We start from the raw sequence: 14,504 nt of genomic DNA, 5'->3' as shown, positions 1-14,504 counted from the left end.
ACATCAACATTCAAAACATGATTTTTTTTCTCTGCAGTCAAACGAGTGGCTCACCATCCCCAACAGGTCCCCCAGATTACAAGTGTAATTGAAATGAGTAAATAATTGCAGTTCATTCTCCTCAAGTCAGGCTGAGAGAGCGCATCACGCACAGCTTTTTTGGTTGAAAGGTGAAGAGGTTATTATGGTAATTAAGTGATGCCGGCGGGAATGATTAGGGAGTAAGGATGATGTCGACGTCCTGGGGAAAAAGGCAATGAGCCAAGCATTTGCAGCCTCTTCCATGGAGTCTAATTTTTTCCTCTTGCACCAAGACTGTTTTTTTTTTTTTTTCTAGAGTGACTTTGGTGTGTTGAATCCATTATGCCATATAATACAGACTTTTGGAGGCGATCAAATTAGGCTAATTTCAGCGGATAATTTTAGTATTTTTTTAAGGAATAAAGAATATATATGATAGAGTATTGTATGTTAAATAAATAAATAAATAAATAAATAAATAAAACTTGATCAGGGTGATCAGGGTGGTGTATGTATGGGGTCTGTTCTTGTAACGTGACTTAGTGGCACATAACACTGAGATGCAAAGATTGGGATCCAAAAATAGAACACGGCAACACAGACACATATACCTGGCAGGCTCTTGTCTGAAATCTGGTCGTTATCGTTGTTTCCACCGAGAAGGCTTCCCGAATGAAAACAGCCTTTGTCTCATGAGGGCAACAGTCAGGAGACAAGTGACAAGGAAAAGGAGGAATAGTCAAAGTTTCAATGAAAGTCAAGACACATTACTTTTCACCTACCTGTTTTTAGCAGGTATTAATTTACATAATTCACAACAAAATAAGTTTGTAATGTTTTATTTGCAATCAGTCAGCTCAAGTTGCCACAACCCAGAAAGGTGGAAAAACAGATGGATGGAAAAACAGACTAAGGGACAAAAAGTGCTATTAAAGGAAGTGGAGGTCTTTTTGCTTGTATAGTTCAACAGCTATGATGGCGATTTCGCACTAAGCTGTGACGTCAAACAAGGGATGTATCTGCGTGCATTCATGTGGTGTCATCACTTGTCAACACATTTTCATCTGCGTGTCAGACACAGTGGAAAGCACGGATGCAGGAGATAAGCAGTGTATTCGTTTTCTGATTTTTTTCTAATTCTTTTCATTGATTTATTGTCACTAAAGTAATGAGGAAATAATTGTTTGCATTTTTTAACATTTTATTATATAATGATTTAAAGCACAATATAAAAAATGCAGCTTTGTCTTAAATATAACTTGTTTGGTTTTGTTTACAGTTGACCAGAATTTAATGACTACTAAAAAAAAAAAAAAAAGGTCATCTCCCAAAATTAGTTGCCAGCATATTATATTTCAAAATGTATCCCTCCAAAAACTCATCACATAATATCTTGAAAATATCAGCATCTGTCATTTAGCTGAATTGTTGGGCAGCCTTGATAAGTTTGCTCAAAACTTGGTGAAAATTGGACAGAGACGTGGCAAAGCTTGGCCAAACGCATGAGCACAGCCGGACCACAAAGGCGGACCTATTGATGTGGCCACATGAAGGGGCTGAGGAGGGGAATGGGGGCTGGACTAAATTTAGCTTCATTGAGATGGTAATGGTTGGAACATAAGAGAGGACCTTGCATGTGCAGCTTTGCATTAAAAAAAAAAAAGAAGCTACGGCACAGTTATAGCAATTAAATGTTTGGCTTCATATTTCCACAACAACTATTATTTCCTTGTTTCTTAACCTCTTTGACAGTTACCCTTTTTTTTCTATCCACCCAAGAATCCCGCTTCCTTCTGTTGTCTTCCTCCTCCGCGTTACCTAGCAACACAACTGACATGCCCTCTATTCCCAGCCCCGTGAATCTGCTGCGGTAAACCTACATCATAATGAAACAACCTATATATACGATGCCCATGGGAAGCAGAGGAACAGCTTTTGTTCAAGTATGATGTTCAACCCTGTTTCCCCCATATTGCATGCTCAGAGGAGATGCAACAGATTGTTGGTGAAGGCAATCAAATTGTGTCTGATGTTCAATTTATTGAAGGAACTTCTGTACTTAAATAAAGTAGGCAAGTGTGTGTGCCCAATCAACAGACTTTACCACCGGAGGACAATTAGTCTGTAGAAACATCTTAAGTATGATGAGTGGAAACAGAACGTCCATGTGATTATAAGTTTGACATTTTGAATTGATTAACAAAAAAGAGAAAAAATTAACAATAGTTTTTTTTTCCAACCAAATCCATTGATTAATTTGGATATTGAAAAATGTCAGCTGAAGCAACAGGCAAAGGTAATGAAATGACTCCCTCTAGCGGCAAAAATTAATATTACATTGACATAAATGTAATTTTTCCAGGAGGGTCAATAATAATAATAATAATAATAATAATAATAATAATAATAATAATAATAATAATAATAATAATAATAATAATAGTAATAGTAATAGTAATAATAATAATAATAATAATAATAATAATAATAATAACCAATTTATCTTTTTCTTTAATGGAGACCCAAAATTGAAAACAGCAGTGAAAATGTTACTAAAGCACATCTTTTATAACAAACACATTTGGGAAATATTGTTGTCTTCCTGCTTTGAGTTGCATTAAGACAAATGCACCAAAGGTTTCTCCCAAACATTGCAACAGCAAACACAGTAAAAAATAAAGTGAAACAATTCTAATCTTGTCCAACAGCCCCAATAAACCAAATCAATACACTTTTGTGTTTAGCTTTAATGAAGCGTACATCACCGAGTACATCTACAGTGCAACTTAAAACCTTTAGTAAAGGAAAAATGTGTTGATGGTCACAGAGATGGCGGAGATTGATGTTCTCATATAAATTCAGCGGGCAAAGTTGGCGAAGATAATTCTGAGCAGGTGGCAGCTGGACAACTTTATTAAAAATGACCAGACTCTCCATTTTAAAACGCTAATTATATTTACTGACTTCACCTTTAAACAAACAGTTATTAGAGTAGTGTTGCATTGGGTGTCAATAATGGGTGTGATATGATGACAGTGACGTCATAAATCTGCAAACGCATCATTTTTTAATTGATCCCACTGTTATTAGTGCCTAGCTGTGAGTTCACATTAAACATTAACGTTCAAATTCCATAATCAGGGATGACTGATCATGAATGGGCCTGCGCAGTTTATCAACAGTTCCATTTGACTCCAGTAGGGGTCAGAGCTCGGTCACTAAAGTCCACTTTTTGCTGCTATGCTGGATATTTATGAGCAGGGATTTTGCTTACCACGCACCTCCTTGTCGTTTGTCAAAACTGCCCCCTTCTAAAAGGAACATAAGTCAAGGCTTGCTGCAATATTTGGGCTCCTGATTTGGAAGTCGAGGAGACGGCAAGTGATGAATAGCACTGAACACACACACACTTTGGCTTTCTGTGTATTAGCCTGGAGGAACGTTTCATACTGATGTGGATCTTGATGCTGACCACACATACAAACAAAGTGAAATATGATGTGAGATATGTTCTGGTTTAAATAGGATATCAGCAAAGACTTCCGGATTGCTCGAGGAATAAATGTTTCATATCTAAGCAAATAGAGTGTTGTGAGGTGAGTTGAAGGGTGTTTTTGTGTTTTTCTAGTCAAAGCTGCTTGTAACATGTTTTGCTCTGGCTAACCAATGAGAGGACAGAAATTTGGAATTGCTTGGCTATAGAAGCAGTTCCATTGGTAATATCATTAAAGTTACAACACTACCAAGGCCCTGGGCAGATTAAATTGACATGGCAGCAGCACAGAGGGACAGAAATATGATTGGATGAAATGTAAAACATCCGAGCACACACACACGTACTGGAAGCAGTGCAGCTAATATTATGCGTTAATCACTTTCCTGTGTATTTGTGTTTGGCAAGTCAATTAGCAGCCGATCCATTGAGTTGAATAATTAAACATCTGATCAACACTGATCTATGCAAGTATTGAAACTATCATGCCTGTTTAGCTTATCTGAATGTGCAATGCAGATGAGGGTGTGTGCTGCGAGAAGCAGCAAACATTTTTCACAAAAGCGCTAGGTGTTGTCTGGAAAGCGGGGCACCGACCCAAGATGCATGGCTCCGACATACCGAGGGATGTAATTCTAAAATGGATGGGGATTAAAGGGAACGAGGACACCCTGGTGAGGCGAAATCTAGGCCAGCGAGTAGTGTTGGCGCTCTGATCTACAAATGCATAAACATGGAGAAGCCATTGACAATATTGGCTTCTTTTTTTTTGGTTGTACAGGGTTTGAATCTCCTTCATTTATGCCGATTTTCTTACTTAAATAGCTCATGAATGACATTACAAAAAATAGGAACGTGCTCATTTAAATATTGCCCAAGAAAATGATTGTGTGCATGTTTTGTTTTTTTCTAACAAAAATACAGTACAAGTAAAAACATGTTGAATGAAAATTACTTTCCTGATATGTGACATATGTGCAGCACAGCAACACAAATGTTATTCATTTTCACACAGCTGGCCACTTCGAAAAAAGATATTACACATTACAAGATTAAAGTTTTAATATTGCATCAGAAAAAAAATCTTGTGAAAAAATCATATTTGTCGACAAGGCCAGGGAATGTTGCAAATCAACTTATACAGCCTCAATATTTTTTTTTCCCACCAAGGTCTTCTGTTAGTCATACCAGCCACATTATAACAGCTAGCAACTTCAAATAAATTGTCTTGTCACAAACTGAGTGGAAAAGCCACAGTTCATTTTGCAACCTGAGGCAACATTGAACTGAACATTCAGACGTAGTCTTTTGATTTCTTTCTGCTTCTATTAAAATCACAAAAACATTCGATCTTGCAAACAAATGAGTATCTGATCAAACGAGCAGGGTAAAACCAAACTAAAGCACCTCTATCCCGTAAATTATTTAACTATTATATCATTTTGTGGCATGGAAAATGGCTTTTCAGCGTGTCATCATTAATAATTCACCCGTGTCAAACAGGTCTGACATTTACACCGCACGGTGTGTCTGTATGACACTTAGAGGAAGACGATATTGGAGGATCATTTACTCTCCGAGTTTGTCAGCAAAGTTGAATGAAAGTAATATAATCAAAAAGGAATTTGGCATTGGAGGTATAAAAAAAAAATAATTGGTACGAATGGGTGACCGTTGCTATGGTAGCTGGTATGCCTTCGGTGCAATTAAGACCTGGGAAGCAATTTCATAACACATGTCCTTGCTTTTCAAATGTAAATAGGCAATTGAAGAACTTTGTTCAAAGCCCTGCGTTGTCCCCGCTGAAAACTTTAGGGATCAACAGGCAGTGCACCTCAGTGCAGATGCTAATAACAAACACAGACTGAACCTACTGAACTCTGTTTTCCCAAAATACAGAACATAAAGTTAAGCTTTTTCAAAGTCACTTTGTATCATAAATCCAGCACTACCCTTCTAATCATTTTGAGAACAGACTAACGAGGCATATGCTGGCGTCGAAAAGACGGTAATGCCAAGCAGAAATGAGATATTAATAGAAGCACCACACAAACTTTAAGCTATCCCTCAAATTGCCACACCCTCTAGGTAAGTGGCCAGATAATGAGGCTTGTGGCAATTTTCCAACCGTTAGCTGCTTGCAGTGCTTTTACGGATGACCAACAGGCACAGCCAGAGTGTTCCAATCGCATTGTGATCACAAGACATGAAGATCATAGTCACACACAAAGCCAGTCCAAGTCTGTGAACACCCCTACCGAGAAAAGCTGCCGAGTCGGAAAAGAATACTAATGAACAGCCAACAGACACGAATACGGTATCGTATATTGGCAGCAACAGTTGGAATGTGCTGCCACCTTCACCTTTCAACTATAACCATTTAGGCTTTTCCACTATATATCATGATTTGACCAGTGTGTTTACAATCTGAATGTGTATACAAACAGTACACAAGATTTAATGTACCCAATTTTATGTAGGTTCAATTCAAAATTGTACAAAAGACCTCAAAGTGAAAGTTTTAAATGGAAATGATGTGTATTTGTCAGGAATTTAATTTTGGGAAAGGAAATCAGATTAATATCGCTCAAAAATGAAGTAGAACGTTGTATACAGTATGACATTTTGTTCCATTGGATGTGGGAAAAATGCTTCATCTTTATATGAAAAAATAAATAAGAGTCAAACATTATTAATAGAGATGTGAGCAAAAAAAACCAACAATAATAAAACGTGAATATTTTTTATCATATGTGAATCAACTAAAGTAACAAACTGTTGCTAGACGGACGACTTAGTAAATCACCCGGGGGTAGTAGAACCTCTGACATGGATTCTGCTCAGACGTCTGCTCTGCGCATTTTCAAATTTGGCATAATGACTCGAGTTGTGCTCAAGCTGCTGGGTTTAACAAATCCAACTGTCTCGGTCTTGCAGTCTTTTAATTTAGCAGCACTCCCATGCAACACGTTGCGCTTTACTGCTTTCCCTTTTAATCCTCTTTGTTTGTTTTATTCACCTCACTGATGCCACAACTTAAGCTCACTGTTTTCCTACCCAGTTCAGGCCTGAGTCTAAATCTGAACATGTGTGGGCTTTTTTTTTTTTTTGGTGCCGTTGTGGGTGTGAACACAGCCAAATTGCTTCGTAGCCAATTGAAGCTCCGAGAGACATACAGAGCCATCGTAAACACGAAGGTCAAAGGTCAAACAGAGTCCAAGATAGTTATTTCTCCCAGCTGTTGGTCCAGTCTAATCACTGACATTACCCGAGGGCAGCAATAAGTACTGTTATTATCCAGAGCAATGAAAAGATGTCATTAACATCTGCAATGCTACACATGCAGGGTAATAAACTCCAACTACACAAAAAAAAAAATACTATATATGAGGATTTAAATAGACCACACTCTCGCAGTATTTTAGGTTTTTTTTTTATGGATTTTTGATATTTTATTCATGATTTTTATTATTTCACTAGTCTCTAGTGTTTCTCCACTGGTGACTGATGTCATTTAATAATATTCCTCAGCCCTAAAGTCTAGTGGGCATGTTCGTGAGATATACTGTAAATATCCCCACATTGTTTCCACATTTATTCTAGAAAGTTTGGAAAGCAAAGTGGGTAAATCCAATTGATTCTTTTTAAGTGCTGGCAGGGAGCCCTAAATAAATCAAATTAAATCCTCGGTCGGGCAAGGATACACATCACGTCACGTTATTATAAACTATTTGTTAGTTTGAAATCATTCTGAAAAGAAAACAGATGCACATGTTGGCTCAGGTGCAACAATTATAATCTAAGCCGCTATGAGAATGTAGACCTGAGAGTTGGATGTTCACGGTCATAACAAGTTGTGACTCACTCGGGTCTTCAGCTGCGGCGAACATCTGACATGAACGTATCATTTTAATTATAGTAGGCAGACCAGGGGACCGTTACCTGCTCCGTGACCGAACATCTCTACAGGCCTCGTAATCATGCCATCGCCTCAATAAACCATTTGTCACATGGACTTATGAATTAAAAACTGGTGGAAAGTCTGGATGACTGGATAATGATTAATACAGAGCAATTTTTATCGTGGCTTTTTTATCCTTGCCAAATTACTGATCCCACCTAATAAAAGCTGTTAAATCAATAGAAGGGTTCTTTCAAGTCAAGTCAATACTTGGTAATCTCATGTATCACCATCTTCATTCATTTTGCATAAAGACCTCCCATTAAAGCTTCCCTATGCTTCTGTGGACTGTGGCATCCTGAGCCTGTGGCGAGGAAGGTGGGACGGGCATCGTGGGGGTCGGGCCCACCAGAGCTAAAGCCTCAGCTTCAGTAGGGAAACGGACTGGAGGGGGGGGTCAATCTACTATTCACGTTGCGCTTTCACAGCTCCACAGGGCAGGAATACATACATACTATACGTGTGGATGTAAAATAGATCCAATTAAGCGTACACAAAGACAGTATTGATTGAAAATAGAACATCTGCATGAGAAACTGAAACCCTAGTGACATGCTAACCTCAAAATTGTCTATATTATATAGATATAGATAAAAATGACACATGGTAAAGAACGTAGCAAGAAGATTTCATACTTACTCCCATTCCTTGCGACGTGCCTGTGGAGTGCTGTGGATTTTATGAGCCTGGTGGGCCTTCACTATGTCCTTCTGCTCAATAATGCCCCCCCGGCGTCTCTTGATCACATTGGGGCTAATGGGGAGATCTCCATCAATCGCCAGCATGCTACCTCCAACGTCAAAAGATGAGGTCACATCCAGGGTGAGGCCAGTTCGGTTTCGGTGCTGAGGCGGGCTGTGGCCCGGCATGTGGGTGAGGTAGAGGGTGTCACGGCTGCTCGAGAGACTGTGGGGCTCAAGGAGAGAAGGGGAGCCAGAACGTAGGCTGGAACCTCCGGTTCGATGCTTCTGCCAGCTCTCATAGTCCGCGTGGTGTCTATGGTGTCTAGGCGTGCTATTGCCATACATGGGCTCCAGAGCAAGACCCAAAGTATCCTCTGGACAATGCCATCCTCTTGTGGGTCTGGGTAGGCCCAATGTATTATGGTCCCCTGTCATATTGCTGCAGGAACGAGGAGAAAAAGAGGACAGTAAATGAGCAATTTTGTAGAAATACAACAATTGGCGTTCAAATGCAAATTGTCGTTTTATTGTGTGTAATAGAGTCTCATATATATAAAGTGTGAATTATTTAGGATCAACACCGAGCTGTATGCCAGGAAAACAGAACAACACAAAGCTTGCTAATAGATTGTACATTATAGCAATCCCTTGGTGTGGCACAAATACCGTAGCGTATGGAAGCAGTAAGCAATGAAATTAACTCACATTGATGCATTTTGTGTGTTCTTTATTTTATTATTATTATTATTTTGTGGCTTTTATGCTACATTACACTTTTTTCCTCCAGTGGAAAGGGCTCTCTTGCATAAAAATTGTACATTTAGGTTCACAAAAATAATAAAACTTAAATAAACCCACAAAATTTCAATATTGAGGTACTATGTTGTCCTGCATATCATTAAAAATTCAGAAAAAAATATAAATTAAAAAAAATATTACCCATGATGAAGTATACAACATGTATGTGCAACTAAGACATCTAGTGGTGATTGGTGATACTACAACACAAATATTGTATATTCGCAGTTTGACATCCTCAGATTCACATTTGCTGATTTATTTCATTCACCCATTTGACCCAATTTTGGGAAAATTTTCATTTCTATTTTTTAATTAACCAAGGGGTCACTCAGAGTGTGGCTGTAAGGCGCACACAGCCCACTCGCTGCCAGTTGCCCGACCCCGTGTTAGAGGTTCAGCACCCAACCATAAACACTGGAATCTCATCTGCTGATCTGAATCAAGCGGGTTCAACTGCAATTTCCTGTTGCCATGGTAACACAAACTTAGTATCTGGAGTGATTGCAACACATTTGAAGCTGCCCTCGCAGCCAGTTCTGTTGGGAATGTCTCACCCAGCATTTATATCAATAGTATCATAAATCAATCTGTAAAACTTGCGTTTGGCTATTTCAGCCATACAATCTGCTGTTGTAGTTTCTGACTGATGAAGTTCGTTACTTCTTACGCGTTCAATTTCTTGCTCTCTGATTGCAGCTAAGGACTGGATACAATCATAACATGCACAAGAATGAATGGGAATTTTTTTTTTTTTAACCCAGTGGGTCTCTCTTGGAGCAAAAAGTTTCAGACATTGATCTTGTGAAGCCATTTTCTAAATTGTGTTTTCAAACTTGCTGGACAGTTGTGCCAACATAATCAGCTAACATGTCAGGATGCTGCATTTCAAAGCGTTTGATCACACTAAGATCTGAATTACTTCCAGTAATGCATCACTTTGCTGACAACACATATATTCAGCTTTTGTTTCCCTCTCTTCGCATAAACAATGAAAGCAATACTGTGAGCCAAGATTTTGAAATTTAATGAATATAAGAAAAATTTGTGCGTCTGTCACATTCGAGTGTGAATGTTGATCTATATGTGCCCTGTGATTGATTGGCATCCAGTCCGGACTCCAGAGTGTACCCCGCCTATTGCTCAGTCAGCAGGGACGGACTCCAGCTCACGTGCAACTCTAATGAGGACTAGCGCTACAGAACATTGATGGAAGGATGCATCGATGGATAGGTTACTGTTTGGTACGGTAGGGTTAGGGTTAGAACTGTACTAGCAGGCTTTTCAAATAATGTATTTTCTTCCATATTAGTGAAGATGGGCAGTTGACAACATGCCCTTGATCAATAATAGGGAAGTTTCATGACTGCTCAAAAATACTGGGACTCAAACAGGCAACCTTCTGTATAAAACTAGTGAGACTTGGCTGAATTAATTAATATTATCATTATTATTATTACTGTTATTAATAGTATTTTCTCAGCCAGCCTTCTGTTTAAAACTAGTGAGACTTAATTATTATTAATATTTTCTTATTTTAATGTATTATTATTATTATTTTTATTATTACCACGACAACCTTGTACTGAATCTCAATAGATGTACACATGCACCGAAAAAAAGTGTCCAGTAAGTGGATATAGTACTTTCTATTGAAAACTTACGTCAATTAGTATATAACTAAGTATGATGGTTGTTGAGCGAGGACAAACATTAGATAACATCAACATTCATATTCACTCTCGTTATCCTTTTTTCAGCAGGCCATTAGCAGAACCGTGCCGTTACTATGATGTGCAGGATAAACATCATCTGGTTGCCTCTGACTGCATTGTGGTTACTCTTCTTCTAACCAGAACTCAGTCTGAAGTTGACAGTGGTTTGAAATAATTTCCCCTAATTAGCTTTTTATGAGGCTGGCTGCTCATTATTCACTGAGCTTTCTGCCAGCCATTACATCGAAAAAATCCATTCAAAAAGGCTCAATGTGTTGTCAAGTTGACAACATGACCACAACCAATTTTTTTTTTATGGCCAGGTGGTGTCTTGCATGGTCTCTAATATGGAGTGAGGAAGATTCTGTGACAGAAGAGGGACCTTTGTGCACCTGCTGTCCACAGTCGTCAACACCGAAGCCTGGTTACGCATCACATCTCATCAAATTCAAAAGCAAACCTGTTCAACCTGAAAAACGTTATGGTTTTATATTATTCAATAAGACTGCTAAGCGACAGGTTAGCAAATATGACAGAATAAAACAAAAGTGACCTCATTTGTTGACAAAGAGTGTTTTTTAAGATGAAGAATTATGGTATGTCTCATTAGTTTTGCACATTGATTTTTTTTTTTTATTCCATACAATTCTTTGTGGTAGCGTCCATTTTCTTCACGTTCCATCAACAACAACCAACTGCTGCTGAGGCTTATTAAAGTTTCATGTGGCTGTTGCCTATTGCATTATAAACACTGAACGGCTTCAGATTTGATGGATCAATTGGTTTGAAGCCTGAATAACAAACCTTTGATGGTGTGCATTCAGTGAAAGTGATGGCAGACTCAAAGTTAATAATTCACTGACAATTTAAAAGATCTGTCAGTATTTATTTAAAAATGTACCTGTCAGTCAATTCATTTGTTTTGTCAACAGATGATGAAAATTGCTCTCGCTCTTGAATGGTCATTGAATCAAAATTTAGTCATGAGCCTTTGCTGCTCCAGTTGAATATAAATTGTCATGAAATGTGCTAACTACGATGCTAAGTGAATTCACATGTCATAGCCAATGGTGATGATTTTCTATGGGCTACACCCATCTTATGATGAAAAGACATTTCTCAAAGAAACCCTACTGTGGCGTTGACCTTTCTGGAAAAGAAGCCGTTATGTAACACTAAGGACATGTCGTTTTGCTAATGATCAACACTACTAATAAAAGCATCACACCCGTAAAGCTCAATCACTGGAAGCCATGCTGAGAAGGAATGAAATTATTTGTTAAACTGAGCTGTTCTCCTGAATATTGGAACATGATTTAGGTTTTACTTGTTAAAATAGAAACAAATGGTTCACACAAAATTATGGGTGGAATATGCAAATGCTATATTTAGTAGCGCTGTGGAAAATTATGTTCCAGTGAAATGAAAAATAATTTTGAGATTTTAATATATGTATTAAATTGACTAAAATTAGACATGATGTGCAAAATACAGTGTCTCCGAAAAATCGACACACTTCCTTTTATCAGGTATTATTTGGAAAGGCACAAGTTCATCAATATTGGGCTCGCCAGCTGAAATTGGAGCAGCGTTGCAAAATTGCCACCTGACGGTCCAGTGCAGCCTGCCGGATTTATTGAGTCAGTCATTGATTAATTTGCCCGCCCATAGCAAGCACGAATATAGCAAAGGCATACGGCATTTTTGTGGGCAGTCTAAGAACACTCCTGCAATAAGCATCTTCATATGCCCCACATGCGAGGTGGATGGATCGATTATCTTGAAAAAGGAAATGTGCACACTAAGAGATTTCGATTTGTGGACAAAATCAGAGAGAAAAGTCTTAGCTTTCAGATAATAAAAATGAGAGCATAAACAAAAGTGTAGCATTTTAATGTTAAGTAGTCCATATTCTTTCAGATAATGTTCTGTCTGACTCAGCAGTAAAAATAAAACCTTTTTGGAGGAGTTTGCACAATCCATTTTCTATTTTCACAACTGACAGATGTGTGAACCATCAATTAACACAGAAAATGTGTTTTTCATTTTAACATCATTGCACTGAATTCAACTTTGCATGTCAATTAATAGGCAGTATTAACAAGCAAGACTATAAAATAAAGGTTGCTATTTAAAAGCATTTTTCACTTTTCTTATTAGTACTTTTGAATCACATTTTATTTTATCTATTGTAAAGCACTTTGGGTACCAGTTGGCTATTGTAAAGGGCTATATAAATAAAATTTGATTGAAAACATGAAAAAGTTTGACTTGATAATTGTAAACAAAGTCTCACTGGTGATCAATGCTGGGTGTACCCATCAACTCCATTTTCCATAATCTCTCTCACAGGTTCTTTTTTTTTTGCTGAATAAACACTTTTACATAGCTCCATTTTTTTTTTCCAATGAAAGTGTTAACACCCAAAGCGCAATGAAAGTGAAGACAAAAAGAGACGAATCACCCAACTAGATTGGACTGGAAAGTACTAAGTGCTAATGTGATGTATCATGTCATCATTAAGCAGTATTGACCCAAGCAGTGGTCAGTTCACCTTCAAGTGCATAACACCAATAGATCAATTCTGGTACTCGTGGTACTGCACAGTATATGTGGAGAATCTAATAGAATCAGCCAGGAATTCACCAAAAGATTGAAAAGGTTGTGCAGTGATGGAGGTGTCTTGTACTGTTGCCTCAAGCAGTCTGCCAACTTCTGCACTGATTATTCAGACTGCCTCTCCCTTTATTGCGCAGCTCCCATGGCATGAGAATATAGGCTGTGCTCCCTCTAATTGAATACTGGAGCTACTAAAAAACTATAATCGGAAGGAAGTTAATGAGTGTGTGGGAGTACATTTACATAAAGAAATACTAGAATTATGTATGCTGAGAAACACATTTAGATTGTTTTTGTTTGTATTTTTTAGCTCTGTGCCAAATGATGTCTGCATTTCTTAATTTCTGTGCTCTAACTGGGTGTGTTTTCTTCTACACTTGCCAAAGTCACAGTAGGATTTAATTCAAGTATGTTTCTATCATTTGGAAAAAATCAATGTCAACATTTTACCCAAACCAGATAAAGGCAACATTAAGAAGCCTGTTTGTATTTATTAATTTACTGTTTAATAATTCAGTGTTAAAATAAATAAAAGTGACTTAATCCACCATATCATGTTTTAATTCAAATCAAATCCGAAACTCCACATTCCTCCACATATTTCCCTAATTTACATGCCAATAAAGTGTATCCATATGAGTTAAAGCCTGAGGACGCATTTCTGCACCTTGAAGTTCTTGAATGCAACTCAACCAGCCCAATATTGACGTCGACGTGCATGAAACTTTTAACTATAACGTCACTTAAAAATGCAACATGCATAAGATTTCTTACCTAATCTTGGGTTTCTCCGTAAATGAATGGAAAGTGTGGCAGCGGTATGAGCTGCGTCCGTCCGCCTGTAAACCAGAATGCGAAGGGGTTTGATGCGGGGGCGTGGGAGGAGGTGGCGGAGTTCATTAATGAAGCCCCTTTTATTCATTTAAAAGAAGAATCCCTGCAAAAAAATATGTAAAAATTTCACACATTCGTTATTCTTCTTCAAGGTCTCTTGATCAGCGATATTCTGATGTATTTTGCGGATGAGCCACCTGTAAGCACTTCCTGCCTAAATTTAGGTTTTACCTTGGGTATATTTATGGGGGTGTAAGTGGGAATCTTGTACGCACGGTGGCAGTAAACGCACGTAAATTGCTTAACTTAACTAAAGTCGTTGAATATTTTTGTTTTTGTTTTAATTGACCTCAACTCAAGCTCTGTATTATTCTTGATAT

General features: G+C 38.0%; 1 protein-coding gene across 1 annotated transcript in view; it reads right to left on the bottom strand.

Annotated features, from left to right (window-relative positions):
- Positions 1-14,338, bottom strand: part of cacna1ea (calcium voltage-gated channel subunit alpha1 Ea) — a 51,243-nt gene extending 36,905 nt beyond the window's left edge. Inside the window, exons 1-2 of the mRNA XM_088395046.1 lie at positions 14,065-14,338; positions 8,115-8,597 (exon numbers count right to left, since the gene is read on the bottom strand). Coding sequence (XP_088251172.1) covers positions 8,115-8,593 — 479 coding nt within the window. The 5' untranslated portion in view covers positions 8,594-8,597; positions 14,065-14,338. The remainder of the gene's footprint in view (positions 1-8,114; positions 8,598-14,064) is intronic.
- Positions 14,339-14,504: the final 166 nt, after the last annotated feature.

Source organism: Syngnathus floridae, chromosome 13 (genome assembly GCF_059516105.1).
Source record: "Syngnathus floridae isolate MCC-2025c chromosome 13, RoL_Sflo_1.0, whole genome shotgun sequence".
NCBI lineage: Eukaryota > Metazoa > Chordata > Actinopteri > Syngnathiformes > Syngnathidae > Syngnathus > Syngnathus floridae.
Note: the sequence above shows the minus strand (reverse complement) of the source record. Positions and strands in the feature narration are given on the sequence as shown.